The sequence below is a fragment of the Pleurodeles waltl genome, chromosome 4_1, assembly GCF_031143425.1.
Source record: "Pleurodeles waltl isolate 20211129_DDA chromosome 4_1, aPleWal1.hap1.20221129, whole genome shotgun sequence".
In the NCBI taxonomy this organism is placed as follows: Eukaryota; Metazoa; Chordata; class Amphibia; order Caudata; family Salamandridae; genus Pleurodeles; species Pleurodeles waltl.
Window position 1 is genome coordinate 885,563,370 of NC_090442.1, and position 18,156 is coordinate 885,581,525.

General features: G+C 45.1%; 1 protein-coding gene across 1 annotated transcript in view; it reads left to right on the forward strand.

The window, feature by feature from the left end:
• Window positions 1-18,156, forward strand: part of SELENOO (selenoprotein O) — a 99,475-nt gene that overhangs the window by 41,476 nt on the left and 39,843 nt on the right. The window contains exon 6 of the mRNA XM_069229635.1: window positions 7,826-7,976. Within this exon, the coding sequence (XP_069085736.1) occupies window positions 7,826-7,976 (151 nt within the window). The remainder of the gene's footprint in view (window positions 1-7,825; window positions 7,977-18,156) is intronic.

Sequence of the window (18,156 nt, forward strand, 5' to 3'; positions counted from 1 at the left end):
CGGGGATGACTATACCAAGCTTTTATAGGGAAGAAAATCTGTTTTTGTATATTTAGGATGCCAGAGGGCTAGATATGTCTCCACCACTGGCATGAACTCTCCACCTGGCCCTTTGACTGAGCAGTCTGCATCTTTTGCTATGGCTGTTAATAGGGCTGTGCAAGACCTCAACTTCTATCAGTAGAGGTCAAGACTAATGTTCTCGGGAAACAGACTTCTTCACAGCCGTTCTCTTACTCCCCCCCCCCCCCGCTCTCAATTCAAGGAGTCTCTAATTGATACCTTAATGGACACTTGTGCCAAACGTGGATCATGCCTGCCTGTGACTTGCAGGTTGAAATTTAACTCTTTACCTACTACGCCCCCAGAGAGGGAGTCCAAAAGCATGGGGACTCTTAGGATGGTACTCTTGTGCAGGTTATGGGACATCGTAATTAAATATTGCTTGCAGTCCCTGGTGAGTTTTGCACCAGTTTGGCTCAGATCCTACAAGAGGGACTAGACCCTGCGAAATAACTCATCAGATGTAGGCTAGACATCACATATTGCTTGGGGATGGAAGTCTGCACCAGCGTGGGGCCTTGCCACCATGCCTGGATGAGATTTATAGGCTTCTTCAGAGATGGCATCCATCTCTTCAGAGACAGGTCCATGGAACTTTTCAAAGACGGCATTGCCACAGTTTGCCCCCTATGCTTTTCAGCACTCTTGCATCAGTTTCCCCAACACTAAAACCCTTTTTGAGGCTTTGGAAAGGGCATCCAGCAGAGGCAACGCCAAGGCCTTCCTCTTCAACAATAAGCCTCCCCCCCCCCCCCCCCCCCACCCACCCCCCCTCCCTAAATCATTTCAAGGTAGAGGTAGGGGACCCAGCCGACGGCCTGCATGACTTCTGGGGCAACACACAACCCAGTGGATGGTTGTATTGGGTTGGCAGCACTCCTCTTTCCATATCTGTCTTTTACTCTCACAGGTGTAACCTGTGGTTCCAAGTGGGACTCGAGCATTTTCTGTTGTCTCTGCTCACCTTTGACCTCACAATATCCACTCAGTGCTCCCAAAAGTGATAGTAATGGTCTTTGCACAGCTTCAGAGGATGGGAATATCTGTCTTCACATACATTGACGACTGGGCTTGCCTCAATCAGTCGTGAACCACCTCCAGACGACGTCAAACAACCTACCATCTGTGCCAAAGTCACACAAGTCCTTCGCATTAGTTTCTGGTCATCCAATCCATTCTGGGTACTGTGCAGTTTCGAGCATTCCCTCCATCTCATTGATTTCCGGGACATTCGGATTATGATTCAGATGTTTCAGCCTTTGGCCTGGGTCTCCATGAGAGTAGCTTTGAGATTTCTTGGCATCTTGCATCCTACCAGTAGACCATGCAGGGTGGAAAATGGAGGCTCTGTTGTGGGAGATGAGGACTTGGTGGGTTCAGCACCAAGAAAACCTGTTGGTTTTCATCCAGGTGTTTGAGAAAACAAACTATAAAAGATCTGCAGTGATGGTTGCTAGAGTGCAGTAAGACCAGTCGCAGGCCACTCCCCATACCACACACAGAGGTTGAGATGGGTGATTGTTGCTAGGTTGGGGAGGCCATCTGGGAGGGGTGGAAATCATAGGACCCTGGTCGGGGGTAGAGACCTGGCTCCACATCGGTCTTCTGGTGTTGTGGGCGATCTGTTGGGCACTAAAAGCCTTCCTCCCATCCATCAAGGGGGGGCAGGTGCAGGTACTCCTGGATAACACTACCTCCATGTGGTACTACAACAAGCAGGGTGGTATGCGGTCATAGACCCAGTGCCAGGAGATGTTATGCCTCTAGCTAGCTGAGTTGGCAAGTCATATGCCTGCTCATCTACCACCTGGTAGGATCTTCAAATGCCAGGGCGGACAAACTCAATCGACATTGCCTAGCAGATCACCAATGGTGATTACGTTCTGAGGTGAGATAGGGCATCTTCTAGCAATGAGCAGAACCTTGGCTTGATCTTTTCCCCACTGCCAAGAACTTGCAGTGTCCAAGCTTTTATGTGTTCTCCCTAGGCGATGGCTTCCAACTGAAATGGAACTCTGAACTACTGAAAGGCTTGAAGCCTCTACCTCCTCTGCCCAAATGTTCTGTCAGGAAAGACTGGGCCAAGTCATCTTAGTGGTCCTAGACTGGGCTAGGAAAGTATGGTACTTATAACTTCTGGCCATGAATGTTTAGCCTCTGATCGAGCGAGTGCTTTGAGAGGTTCTTCTGTTGCAGCAAGAGAGGAGAGTCCTACATCCAGGTCTGCCTGCTTTAGATCTCTCTCCTGAAGTAGTAGATGCCATTTTGGCAACAAGGCACCCTTCTACCAGAATCCATGTGTAAAGAAATGGCTCCCTGTTGCAGTTACCCCCCACTTTTTGCCTGATACTGATGCTGACTTGACTGAGAAGTGTGCTGGGACCCTGCTAACCAGGCCCCAGCACCAGTGTTCCTTCACCTAAAATGTACCATTGTATCCACAATTGGCAGACCCTGGCATCCAGATAAGTCCCTTGTAACTGGTACTTCTAGTACCAAGGGCCCTGATGCCAAGGAAGGTCTCTAAGGGCTGCAGCATGTATTATGCCACCCTGGAGACCTCTCACTCAGCACAGACACACTGCTTGCCAGCTTGTGTGTGCTAGTGAGGACAAAACGAGTAAGTCGACATGGCACTCCCCTCAGGGTGCCATGCCAGCCTCTCACTGCCTATGCAGTATAGGTAAGACACCCCTCTAGCAGGCCTTACAGCCCTAAGGCAGGGTGCACTATACCATAGGTGAGGGTACCAGTGCATGAGCATGGTACCCCTACAGTGTCTAAATAAAACCTTAGACATTGTAAGTGCAGGGTAGCCATAAGAGTATATGGTCTGGGAGTCTGTCAAACACGAACTCCACAGCACCATAATGGCTACACTGAAAACTGGGAAGTTTGGTATCAAACTTCTCAGCACAATAAATGCACACTGATGCCAGTGTACATTTTATTGTAAAATACACCACAGAGGGCACCTTAGAGGTGCCCCCTGAAACTTAACCGACTATCTGTGTAGGCTGACTAGTTTTAGCAGCCTGCCACAAACCGAGACATGTTGCTGGCCCCATGGGGAGAGTGCCTTTGTCACTCTGAGGCCAGTAACAAAGCCTGCACTGGGTGGAGATGCTAACACCTCTCCCAGGCAGGAATTGTCACACCTGGCGGTGAGCCTCAAAGGCTCACCTCCTTTGTGCCAACCCAGCAGGACACTCCAGCTAGTGGAGTTGCCCGCCCCCTCCGGCCAGGCCCCACTTTTGGCGGCAAGGCCGGAGAAAATAATGAGAATAACAAGGAGGAGTCACTGGCCAGTCAGGACAGCCCCTAAGGTGTCCTGAGCTGAAGTGACTCTAACTTTTAGAAATCCTCCATCTTGCAGATGGAGGATTCCCCCAATAGGGTTAGGATTGTGACCCCCTCCCCTTGGGAGGAGGCACAAAGAGGGTGTACCCACCCTCAGGGCTAGTAGCCATTGGCTACTAACCCCCCAGACCTAAACACGCCCTTAAATTTAGTATTTAAGGGCTACCCTGAACCCTAGAAAATTAGATTCCTGCAACTACAAGAAGAAGGACTGCCCAGCTGAAAACCCCTGCAGCGGAAGACCAGAAGACGACAACTGCCTTGGCTCCAGAAACTCACCGGCCTGTCTCCTGCCTTCCAAAGATCCTGCTCCAGCGACGCCTTCCAAAGGGACCAGCGACCTCGACATCCTCTGAGGACTGCCCCTGCTTCGAAAAGACAAGAAACTCCCGAGGACAGCGGACCTGCTCCAAGAAAAGCTGCAACTTTGTTTCCAGCAACTTTAAAGAACCCTGCAAGCTCCCCGCAAGAAGCCTGAGACTTGCAACACTGCACCCGGCGACCCCGACTCGGCTGGTGGCGATCCAACACCTCAGGAGGGACCCCAGGACTACTCTGATACTGTGAGTAACAAAACCTGTCCCCCCTGAACCCCCACAGCGCCGCCTGCAGAGGGAATCCCGAGGCTTCCCCTGACCGCGACTCTTTGAACCTAAAGTCCCGACGCCTGGGAGAGACCCTGCACCCGCAGCCCCCAGGACCTGAAGGACCGGACTTTCACTGGAGAAGTGACCCCCAGGAGTCCCTCTCCCTTGCCCAAGTGGAGGTTTCCCCGAGGAATTCCCCCCTTGCCTGCCTGCAGCGCTGAAGAGATCCCGAGATCTCTCATAGACTAACATTGCGAACCCGACGCTTGTTTCTACACTGCACCCGGCCGCCCCCGTGCTGCTGAGGGTGAGATTTCTGTGTGGGCTTGTGTCCCCCCCGGTGCCCTACAAAACCCCTCTGGTCTGCCCTCCGAAGACGCGGGTACTTACCTGCAAGCAGACCGGAACCGGGGCACCCCCTTCTCTCCATTCTAGCCTATGTGTTTTGGGCACCACTTTGAACTCTGCACCTGACCGGCCCTGAGCTGCTGGTGTGGTGACTTTGGGGTTGCTCTGAACCCCCAACGGTGGGCTACCTTGGACCAAGAACTGAACCCTGTAAGTGTCCTACTTACCTGGTAAAACTAACAAAAACTTACCTCCCCCAGGAACTGTGAAAATTGCACTAAGTGTCCACTTTTAAAACAGCTATTTGTCAATAACTTGAAAAGTATACATGCAATTTTTATGATTTGAAGTTCCTAAAGTACTTACCTGCAATACCTTTCGAACAAGATATTACATGTTAAATTTGAACCTGTGGTTCTTAAAATAAACTAAGAAAAGATATTTTTCTATACAAAAACCTATTGGCTGGATTTGTCTCTGAGTGTGTGTACCTCATTTATTGTCTATGTGTATGTACAACAAATGCTTAACACTACTCCTTGGATAAGCCTACTGCTCGACCACACTACCACAAAATAGAGCATTAGTATTATCTATTTTTACCACTATTTTACCTCTAAGGGGAACCCTTGGACTCTGTGCATGCTATTCCTTACTTTGAAATAGCACATACAGAGCCAACTTCCTACACCATGTGTGCTGAACGCTGGGAAATGTCGCTTGGTGTGCTTCTGTGCAAATCCAACCTTTACAAGCGCAGTTACCTGATCAACCATAGTTATTTAGATCACCTGTTCTTGAAAAGGCTGACCCACATGTTTCCACCCAAACCTTTTATGATGCCACAGTGGGACCTTAATTTGGTCCTAATATTATTGAAGTGCACTCCTTTTGAGCTGCTACATAACTGTTCCGTGTCTTCTAACCCTGAAAACTGTTTTGCTCTAATAGGTTACGTCAGCTCGTCGTGTGTGAGAGTTGAAAGCCTGATCTGTCCAGCCACCATATACCACCTTTTTTCCAGACAAAATTGTGAACCAAGGCAGCTTTCCTACCAAAAGTCATGGCTCTGTTTCACTATGGTTAGTCTCTCGCCCTTTCAGCGTTCTTTGCTTCACCTCATCCATCTGAGGATGAGGGGCTACCTCGCTTGGGTCCAAAAAAAAGCTTAGCGTTTCTATATTGATCTTACCAGATAACACCAGATGGATGATCAACTCTTTGCAGGGTTTGCTGGGGCAAAGGAGGGTAAAGCAGTGTAAAAAGAATGATCTCTACATAGATAGTGCTCTGCATGAAGGTCTGGTATGCACCAGCCAGGTAGTAACCACTGAGGGAGCACAAGGGCTCATTCCACCAGGTCTAGGCTGTTACCACAGCATTGGCACATGGAATGCCTTCTTGGAAATCTACTGCTACATGGGTGCAAAAACACACGTCCATGAAGCACTACTACCTTGGTAGCAAGATCCGATGGGAGCAGCACTTTGCCCATCCGGTCCTGCAGAACTCTTTAGTCTAACAATTCCATCGACATACCACATTGGAGTGTGTACTGCCTGGCATCTGTTTACAAGTTGTTGAGGATTCTATGGTCGAAATCTCCATCAGAAAGAACTAGATATTTAACTGGTATCACAATTTCTGGGGGATTACTCAAACTGCTGATTCCTGAGAGACTGACACCCTTTGCCATTCTGTGGAATAGGATCTTTTTTTCTATTTAAAAAGATTACAATTTAGAGGTCTGCGTTCTTTTAACTCTGATCTGTATTGTCTCCCCGTCTGATAGCTTGAACAGGGTTAAGAAAGAAACATATGTTAGCTTGCTGGGGTAGGTGTTATATGTAGCTCCAGTGTCATTTCTGGGGCAGTACAGGGTAGACTCAGAGCTGCAACACGCCACGATTTGCTAAGACATCTCCAGATCAAGTCTGGCTCCTGGGGATATTCACAAGGTGAGGAATCTGAAGTTACATAGAATATCTTTCAGAAAGAGCGCCCCTGAAGTTAAGTAACTTGCTCATCTGTGCCCCAAGACCACAGATTTCCTGTACTTAAAAAAATAAAATAAATAATCCTACCCACCTACCTCCCTCCAATTCTGTGTGTGTGCTCCAATTGTGTGTGTGTGTGTGTGTGTGTGTGTGTGTGTGTGTGTGTGTGTGAGAGAGAGAGAGAGAGAGAGAGAGAGAGAGAGAGAGAGAGAGAGATGGGGAGTTGTTTATTCCAAAATAAAAAATGACTTGGCTGCCATTATGTTTTTGCCAAACATAATCCTGTATGTACTAGTTCCCTGACCACAAGCTATACAATCTGAGTACAATTTGTTGTAATCTCGGTGCAGTGTTTCTAGTTGAGATGCTATATGAAGGTTCATGCCAGGTTGCAAAGTTGCACATGGATCTTCTGAGCATGCCTACTTAAGTTGCAGAGTACTTAAATTCTTAGTTACTGGTTACACGTGAGTAGTGAATTCTGGCATGTGCAGTAAGTCCTGTTATTGCACATATTGTAATTCTGAGTACCCCAGTAATTACTGCACATCTTGCACTTTTCTCCTTCAGTGAGTCATTACTGCTGATACGTACTGGATGAAAATATGCAGTAATATGGTGCTGGAAGCACAGAATTCCGCATGTTATTACCCATTTTCCAAGTGAAAACAATGGATAGGAGGTATAAACAGCAACCAGCAAATGCCTCGCTCTGCAGTATCTAGATTTAACCACTTGCAGTAAAGCACCTCACACCATCAGATCACCAGTAATTGGGCAATTGAGTCTTATAAAAATAAGGTTCAAAAGCCAGGTTTTTTTTTTTTTTTCTTTTTCATACCTCTTCGAATTACCTAGGAACTCGTGGACTAAGGAGGTTCACTAAGGCTTCACTCCTTTCACGAGTCAGAGATACAATAGCATAACCATAGGCTCTTCTCCTGCCCCTTTTGTATGGCATTGTGCAGATCGTAACATAAATTTGCAAAAGCACATCCTTTGATATGCGTGCATCTCCTTATTGAATGTGAGTGCATGATGCAAAACATTTACAAGTGTGCAAGCTTTGCTTGAACAGTCTGAATTGTTTGCAACAGTGGAAGCAAGCAAATAATTACAAAAATATACTAACTCGTTTCTGGGACTACATGTCATACCATTTTGTTTTCACATTGATAAACAAGAAATCCAGACTGTTCACAATGAAGTGATCTGTAAAAATCTCCTTTACTTATTTCTCTAAATGGCTCCCACTGGAGTCTGAAGTTGAGTCCGTCCTGCGGTTATTTCAAATTACTTAAAACTATCTAACTTCATTTATTTATCAACAAGCAACACAACATTTCAGTCAATACTTTACAAAGACCTGCAGCTAAAATCAGTTATATGTTTAATATTGAGATGAAGTTGATGTAAATTAGCATTGCCTGTTTCTGTTTTATCATTAATTGAAGATATTACATTTCACAGGTGCAGATTTTACGAACTCTTTCCGTTTGTTGAGCTCCTTTTCTGGAGCATCAGATCCTGAGGAGCAAGATATTTTCTTGCAGAAGATAGTTGAGCAATGTGCATCTATTGAAGAATTAAAAGTAGTTTACAAACCAAAGATGGACCCGAGGTAAAGTTAACAACACACTGAAAATGCTCTAGATCATTGATTCTTAACCTTTTTACTTCTGTGGACACCCAGGTGATCATTGCTGGGATCTGGGGACTCGCATTGAATCATTATTGGAATCTGAGCACCCCAGTCTCAGCAGTTTCATTGATTTGAACCACAAAGCAATACATAAAAATACAGAAACCAACTTTCATCAAACAAGTACATAAATGATTAAATACTAATGTGCAAGCAAATATGAAAACAGAATATTTTAATGGGAACATTGAAGCTTTTCTATATTCAATTGAGGTCACCCATTTTACATACTACATTCTGTTTGATGCACATACACTGCTCCCACAAATCAGTCTGTGATACCAACTTAATTTCTAGCCTCCAAGTTCACATTCCTTCAAATTTACAGAACATATTAATATTGAAATATTAAATGTTGCTTCTTATTTATATACTCACCTCATTAATCTGTTAATCTTACTTATCATTCTAACCTATCGCGGACCCCATGAGTATGTCTCATGGGCTGCTAGAGGTCCCCAGACAGGTTAAGAACCACTGTTGTAGATACAGTATTGCTACAAGATGGTACTAAACAGTATAATTAGACTTTTACCATGCTGCACTGTATCAGCCAAACTGAAGCATTCACACTTTCAGATTTTGAAACTCCGTACAGATTTGGACAGTCCTTATAATCTGAAAAAGTGTATCTGCTAAATTTCCTAAGTGGTATACTTTAAAATATTTCTTCCCTGTTACAGTATAAACATTGCACAGCTCTCTTGAAAACACTACATGCAAGAGATTTCACTGAAGAATATTGTGGGGATGAGGTGAGGTAGGATATGGCAGTTGTACATTTTTTTTTATTTATTATGAGTTATTGGAGCTTTTCTGAGGTGATTGGATTTAAAATAGTATTTCCCAAATCACACATACTTAATACACCAAGACACTTAACAGTTATGTGACAACAGATTATGGGTAGCCATTCAGATAACTAGAGTTCTTTGTGCCCTGCTTGAAAATCGACATTTACCCGGTCTATGCTTCTGTGGTGCTGCTAAAGAATGTTATGTAAGATCTACAGAGAAGGCTATCACCATTTCATTTGGCTCAGTAAAAGGCCTAGAATAATTTTAAAAAAAATCTTTTAAAAACCTAAATTGATAGAGTATTGTTAAACCTAGAAACTACTATTAGAGAACCAACCAGGTAGGCATGTGATGGATGAATGTTTGAAAGGAATTGCATTTGGTGTCTAAGAGAATGTTATTTATAGAAATAAATGATTTAAGATTTGCCTATATCGGGGAGTGAAATGAAAGGGAGGAAGACCCCTTCCCTGAAGTTGAAGGACCAAATACGGTGGATGTGGGACAGACATTGTAGCGTCTTCCCAATAACATTTGTCTTCAGCACTTGCGCCTTTATTAGGAGGGGTAGTGTAAATGCACTCACCCTTGGTGAAAAAGAAAGGGAGAACCATACCTTTCATTCAACATTGTCAGAACCCTCTTCAGGGGGCTACGGGGCAAGTAGGAGCTACTGGGCCGACCTTGGGGATTGAGACCTTTTTACCCCTGATGTGTCAGGGCCCGACCTACTAAGGATCCTGAGCAGCTGGGCCAAGTACCCCTTCAGCTGGGGGGTGAGCACAGGCTCCCAACTGAAAACATTCTCTGCAGCAGCAATAAATAAGCCAGTCAAGTGATTGCTTTTTTTAAAACTGTGCGTGCGTGTATATATGTTCGATAGCATGTGTAGCTGCAGATTCACATGCTTTGCACATCCCGCCATCTAGTGTTGGGCTCGGAGTGTTACAAGTTGTTTTTCTTCGAAGAAGTCTTTTCGAGTCACAAGATCGAGGGACTCCTCCCCTTTCGGCTCCATTGCACATGGGTGTCGACTCCATCTTGGATTGTTTTCTTTCCACCATCGGGTTCGGACGTGTTCCTTTTTGCTCCGCGTTTCGGTTCGGAAAGATAGTTAGAATCTCGGAAAATTTGACGGTATTGTTTGCGTACGGTATCGGGTTAGTTACAACAGATCGACACCAAATTTTGAAGAGCTCCGGTGGCCCTTTGGGGTTTTCGATCCCCCGTCAGGGCGTGGTCGGCCCGACCACGTGCCTCTTCAAGGCTAATGGAACGGACCCCATTCCGCTTCTGCCCCAAATGTCACAACAAGTATCCTTATACAGATCAGCATCTGGTCTGTAACTTGTGTTTGTCTCCAGAACACAAAGAAGATACTTGAGAAGCCTGTCGAGCGTTTCGGTCGAGGAAGACATTAAGAGACCGAAGAGCGAGAAGACTACAGATGGCGTCGGCGCCAACAGGACAAAAACACTTGGAGGAGGAAGAAGAAACCTTTTCCATCAAGGAGTCTGACTCGGACGAGGTCGATCTCGAACAGACGCCGAAAACCGTGACTAAGACGTCGACACACAAAACTCCCGGAAAGACCGCTAAAGCCCAGGGGACGCCACCGCCAGCAGGCCATGGCTTAACCCGAAAAATAGGTGACCGATCATCGGCACCGAAAAAGGGCACGCATGTGTCGAAGACATCCGACTCCGGTCGAGATACCGGCACAGAGCAGACTCGACCCGAGACAGCGGGTCCGAGCAAGTTCGGCACCGAGAGACCGGAAAGCCGAAAATTAAAAAAGTGTCATCGGAGCCGAAAAAGACTAACGAAAAAGTTTCCATTCCGAAACATCCGGCCTCGGAACCGAAAAGAAGTTCCTACACAGAGGAACAGGGACTGTCCTCACAAATGCAAGGACATAGGTTCGGACAGGAACTAGAGTCAATGGAGCCAGACTACACTCAGAGAAGGCTCCACATCCAAAAGGACACAGGGAAGATAAGTACTCTTCCCCCAATTAGGATGAAAAGAAGACTTGCCTTTCAAGAAAGACAAGCAGCCACAGGCAAAGGTGGCAAGAAAAGTAACACCGCCACCATCTCCTCCACGCACACATCACCGGTAGCCACTCCACCACTGATGCAGTCCCCAACTCATACTGGAATGAGTCAGGATGATCCCGACGCATGGGATCTATATGCGCCAGTGTCAGATAACAGCCCAGACTGTTATCCAGCGAGACCGTCGCCACCTGAGGACAGTACAGCCTACACACAGGTGGTGTCAAGAGCAGCGGAGTTTCATAATGTCACCCTGCATGCAGAGCCTATTGAGGATGACTTTTTATTTAACGCCCTATCCTCCACACATAGCCAATACCAAAGCCTCCCTATGCTACCTGGAATGCTAAAACACTCCAAACAGGTGTTTCAGGAGCCTGTGAAGGGCAGAGCCCTAACTCCAAGGGCGGAGAAGAAATACAAGCCACCGCCAACAGACCCTGTATACATCACGCAGCAATTAACACCAGACTCTGTGGTAGTAGGGGCAGCTCGCAAGAGAGCGAACTCACACACCTCGGGAGACGCACCACCTCCAGACAAGGAGAGTCGCAAGTTTGATGCTGCGGGGAAAAGGGTTGCAGCACAAACGGCCAACCAATGGCGCATTGCCAATTCACAGGCATTGCTGGCGAGATATGATAGGGCTCATTGGGACGAAATGCAACATTTCATTGAACACCTACCCAAAGAGTTCCAAAAAAGGGCACAACAGGTGGTGGAGGAAGGACAGAGTATCTCAAACAATCAGATACGCTCGGCAATGGATGCAGCAGATACAGCTGCTAGGACAGTAAATACAGCAGTTGACCATAAGGAGACATGCATGGCTGCGTACATCAGGATTCAAGCCGGAAATACAACAAGCCGTGCTGAATATGCCATTTAACGGGCAGCAGTTTTTTGGGCCGGAGGTGGACACTGCTATCGAAAAACTTAAAGGACACTGATACGGCCAAAGCCATGGGCGCACTCTACTCCCCACAGAGCAGAGGCACATTTCGTAAAACACAGTTTCGAGGGGGGTTTCGAGGACAAAGCACAGAACCCACAACCTCACAAACAAGGCCCACTTATCAGAGCCAATATCAGCGGGGAAGTTTCCGGGGACAATATAGAGGGGGCCAATTCCAAAGAGTAAGGGAAAGTTCCAAAACTCCTCAAAACCAGCAGTGACTTTGACGTCACAAATCCCCAACACAACACCTGTGGGGGGGGAGACTAACCAAGTTTTACAAACATTGGGAGGAAATAACAACAGACACTTGGGTCTTAGCAATTATCCAGCATGGTTATTGCATAGAATTTCTTAAATTCCCTCCAAACGTCCCACCGAAAACACACAATATGTCAAAACAACACATGGATCTTCTAGGACTAGAGGTCCAAGCGTTGTTACAAAAAGATGCAATAGAACTAGTACCAATTCATCAGAGAGGAACAGGAGTTTACTCGCTGTACTTTCTAATACCCAAAAAGGACAAAACTCTAAGACCTATATTAGATCTCAGAACATTAAATACCTACATCAAATCAGATCACTTTCACATGGTGACATTACAGGACTTAATCCCCCTGCTCCAACAACAAGACTACATGACAACACTAGACCTAAAGGATGCATACTTCCATATACCGATACATCCTTCACACAGAAAGTACTTAAGGTTTGTATTCCAAGGGGTACATTACCAATTCAAAGTGTTGCCATTCGGGATAACAACTGCGCCAAGGGTATTTACAAAATGCCTTGCAGTAGTAGCGGCACATATCAGAAGACTGCACATACACGTATTCCTGTATCTGGACGATCGGTTAATCAAAACCAACACACAAGAACAGTGTTTTCAACACACAAAATACATCATAGAAACCCTTCACAAACTAGGTTTCTCACTAAACTACCAAAAATCACACATACAGCCGTGTCAAATACAACAATACTTAGGAGCAACAATCAACACAAAAAAAGAAATTGCCACTCCAAGTCTGCAAAGGGTACAAGCATTCCAAAACGTAATACAAAGCATGCACCCAAACCAGAAGTATCAGGTAAAATTAATAATGAAACTACTAGGCATGATGTCCTCATGCATAGCCATTGTCCCAAATGCAAGATTACACATGCGGCCCTTACAACAGTGCCTAGCAACACAATGGACACAAGCACAGGGTCAACTACAAGATCTAGTGTTGATAGACCGCCAAACACACACACCTCACTACAATGGTGGAATCATATAAATTTAAATCAGGGGCGGCCTTTCCAGGACCCAGTGCCTCAATACGTGATCACGACAGATGCTTCCATGGTAGGGTGGGGAGCACACCTCAACCAACACAGCATCCAGGGACAATGGGACACTCAGCAAAAACAACTTCACATAAATCACCTAGAACTACTAGCAGTGTTTCTAGCGTTGAAAGCATTTCAACCGCTAATAGCCCACAAACACATTCTTGTCAAAACGGACAACATGACAACAATGTATTACTTAAACAAACAGGGAGGCACGCACTCATCACAACTGTGTCTCTTAGAACAAAAAAATTGGCATTGGGCGAATCACAATCACATTCACCTAATAGCACAATACATCCCAGGAATTCAAAACCAGTTGGCAGACAATCTCAGTCGAGATCACCAACAGATCCTCGAATGGGAGATTCATCACCAGATACTACAAACCTACTTCCAAAACTGGGGAACACCGCAAATAGACCTATTCGCAACAAAAGAAAACGCAAAATGCCAAAACTTCAACTTCGCATCCAGGTACCAACAGCCTCAATCCAAGGGCAATGCGTTATGGATGAGTTGGTCAGGGATATTTGCTTACGCTTTTCCCCCTCTCCCACTCATTCCGTATCTAGTAAACAAACGGAGTCAAAACTAACTCAAACTAATACTAATAGCACCAACTTTGGCACGACAACCTTGGCACACAACGCTACTAGATCTGTCAATAGTAACTCATATCAAACTACCAAACAGACCAGATCTGTTAACTCAACACAAACAGATCAGACACCCGAATCCAGCATCGCTCAATCTAGCAATCTGGCTCCTGAAGTCTAAGAATTTGGACATTTAGACCTTACAAGAATGTATGGAGGTCATTAAACAAGCAAGAAAACCTACTACAAGACATTGTTACGCAAATAAATGGAAAAGATTTGTTTATTACTGCCATAATAATCAAATTCAACCACTACATGCATCCGCAAAAAACATTGTAAGCTACTTATTACACTTAAAAAAATCAAATCTAGCTTTTTCGTCCATTAAAATACATCTCACAGCAATATCTGCCTATCTGCAGATTACACATTCAACATCACTCTTTAGAACCCCAGTCATCAAAGCATATATGGAGGGTCTAAAGAGAATCATACCCCCAAGAACACCACCAGTTCCCTCATCGAACCTCAATATTGTATTAACACGACTCATGGGTCCACCATTTGAACCCATGCACTCTTGTGAAATGCAATACTTAACCTGGAAAGTAGCCTTCCTAATAGCTATCACATCTCTTAGAAGAGTAAGTGAAATACAAGCATTTACTATACAAGAACCCTTTATACAAATACACAAACAAAGTGGTTCTACGCACAAATCCCAAATTTTTACCAAAAGTTATATCACCGTTCCACCTAAACCAAACAGTGGAACTCAGTCTTTTTTCCACAACCAGACTCAGTAGCCGAAAGAGCCTTACATACATTTGACATGAAAAGAGCACTAATGTATTACATTAATAGAACAAAACAATTTCGCAAGACAAAACAATTGTTTGTAGCCTTCCAAAAACCTCATGCATGAAATCCAATATCCAAACAAGGCATTGCCAGATGGATAGTGAAATGTATTCAAACCAGCTATGTTAAAGCAAAGAGAGACCTGCCTATTACCCCAAAGGCACACTCCACTAGAAAGAAAGGCGCCACAATGGCCTTTCTAGGAAATATACCTATGACAGAAATCTGTAAGGCAGCCACATGGTCTACGCCTCATACATTCACAAAACACTAATGTGTAGATGTGTTAACAACACAACAAGCCACAGTAGGACAGGCAGTATTACGAACATTATTTCAAACAACTTAGACTCCTACAGGCTAAGCCACTGCTTTTGGGGAGTAACTGCTTGCTAGTCTATGCACAGCATGTGTATCTGCAGCTACACATGCCATCGAACGGAAAATGTCACTTACCCAGTGTACATCTGTTCGTGGCATGAGACGCTGCAGATTCACATTCGCCCTCCCGCCTCCCCTGGAGCCTGTAGCCGTTTGTTGATGATAAACTGTATATTATATGTTGATGAAACTTGTACATTTGTAAATATATATCCCTTTTAATCACATTATGTACATACATACTTACTCCATTGCATGGGCACCTTTACTATATACACAACTCCTACCTCACCCTTTGCGGGAAAAACAATCCAAGATGGAGTTAACGCCCATGCGCAATGGAGCCGAAAGGTCCCTCTGTCTCGTGACTCGAAAAGACTTCTTCGAAGAAAAACAACTTGTAACACTCCGAGCCCAACACTAGATGGCAGGATAATGCACAGCATGTGAATCTGCAGCGTCTCATGCCACGAACAGATGTACACTGGGTAAGTGACATTTTCCATATATATATATATACACACACACACACACATACACACACACTCGCACACACACAGATCTGCTCATGCGAATATCTGTTGAGCGTTTACAAGGTCACTTTCCTCCAACCACTCTTTCCCAAACCCTGGAAGAAGATTTACTTCTGCCCTTGTCCAGAATAAATTTCCACTTTTCTTAGTATGGGATAAAATCGGAGACGAGCTGGTGAAACACCCCTAAAACATACAAGTTAGTAGGTTTTCACAGACTCGAAAGGGCATTACATCCCTGGAACTATTGCTCACGCTACCTCCAGCCCCAGTATGTGATCTGTGGGAAGGTGACAAAAGAAGGAAATTGCGAGTATTCAAACCTTACTATAGTATGAGCCCTGGCATAAACAGAGAGCCTGTTATCAGAGCTATTATATAATGAAATTGCTGCTATAATTTGTCACTGCACTATTGGCACCAAAAGGCCAACTGGATTTCTTTTTACAGGACAAGTAGATTTATGATACAGCCTGTCCCATGAACAAGTCGCTATTTTGTTACATTCCCACCACTGTCCCTTTCTTCAGTACCTATTTGGTCGAAGAATCCACCTCTACAGGGTGATGCTCGGATCGGTCTCGCCCTGTGTGGGCCTTGTTTTCTCACACCTTGTTTTCTCAGTCCTTTGAATCGTTCCATGAAATTCTGTGAGGGTGATGGAATGAACACCCTTTAGATTTTGTCCTCAATGCCATTCCAGATCTCCACCGACCGACGTGGTCTGTAATCATTGCCTTTCTCTCGAGCACAACAAGCTTGAGTGGATCAGCTGCCGCTCCTTCAAATCTAAAAAGACCCTTGGGCCCCACGTTTAGAGATGTCTCAGAGCGCTGGCAAAGTTCCGGTGGACATCTTCGTGCGGAAGAGTCTTCGGAACACCATGCCAAGGTGTCTGCAGCTTACAAACAAGTGTCCTCAAGAAATATCAGAAGTGAGTGAAACCACACCGATTCCAAGACCAGAAATCTCTTAAAAACATATTGTGACTCTCAACAACTGGTTTCTATCATCTGTAGGTTGTTGGCCACTTATGTGCTAACAGCTGGTAGCGTCATCATCGGGTCTTACCTCCACCCAGAGGAAGTGTCTTGGTGTAGAGACATGGTGAGGTTTGTGAAAAAGTCCAGTGAGTTAAAATTACCTCCTATCTTAAGTTAGTTCTATTGTATTAGAACTGGGGTAAAAGGGGCACGATTCAAGAAGGTGTGATGTGTTGGGGAGAGATTATATATCCTTCACATCTTAAGTGGTCGACACGTTTCAGCCTACTACGCCTAAAAGGTTGTCCGCTTTCTTCAGGACTTTGTACAATCAGTGCCCATTAGGGATCTGATAGATCGGAGAGCACACTCCTGTCACTTTATATCTTTCACAGAAGGTGGAATTCACCATCAATATTGCAAAATCCTGGCTCCAGCCACAACAAATTCAACCATACTTAGAAGCAGTTCTCAAGTCAGAAAACGGGTTGCCTTATCCCAAAACCCCTTCTCCATTTCAACCAGACTGCCTGGTTACAGCCAGAACAGTTACACAGCTTCTAGGCATCATAACCTCTTGCACTGCAACAGTGCCTCATGCACGACTAACCATGCGTCTATTGCAAGAATGTCTAGTACAACAATGGTCTCCAGCTGAGGATCACTGGGAAGATCTAGTCTTGGTCAGCATCTAAGCTTGTCATGCTCTCTTGTGATGGAACAACAAAAACTTGTTGCAGAAGCAGCCTTTTCTCGACCCAGTTCCACCATCACAATGGGCGCTTTCCTCCTGGGGTGGAGGGGCACATTTATTAACTCTGGCCATCCAAGGCCATTGGAAACCCAAATACCAAGCCTTTCACATCAGTTACTTAGAGCTACTAGCAGCTCAACTATCTTTGAAAGCATTTCTCCCTCACTGAGAGGGGAAAGTGTTCTTGTTAACACAAATAACACCACTGCATGTTTTACCTGCAGAAACAGGGAGGGCTTGGTCTCCACAAAGCTCTCTGCTCGCCCAACACATTTGGAGGTAGGCTCTCCATCACAAAGTACATCTACTACCAGGACACCTCCCGGGAATGAACGACTTTGCTGACCTTCCCAGCAGGATGGGGCAACAATTTCACAATTGGGAACTCCACCACTAAGTCCTCCACCAGTACTTCCAATAGTGGGGTTTTCTCCAAATAGGCCTATTCGCAACTAAAGAAAACGCAAAATGGCCAAACTTTGCACCCAGATACCTACAGTCCAAAGGCAATGCACTATGGATGAAATAGTCAGGGATATTTGCCTATGCTTTTTCTCTTTTTCCCCCTGCTTCCATTTCTTGTTCAGAGGTTAAGGCAAATATCCCTCGCCCTCATTCTAGTAGCACCCACTTTGGCTCACCAACCAAGGTTCACAACACTCCTAGAACTATCTGTAGCTCCTCATGAGAAGTTCCTAATCAGGCCGGACCTTCTACAGAACCATGGAGAAATACTCCACCCAGGTCACTCAACCTTGTGATCTGGTTCCTAAAGTCCTAGCATTTGGATATTTTAAACTAACACCTTAATGAATGACCATTCTCAAAGAAG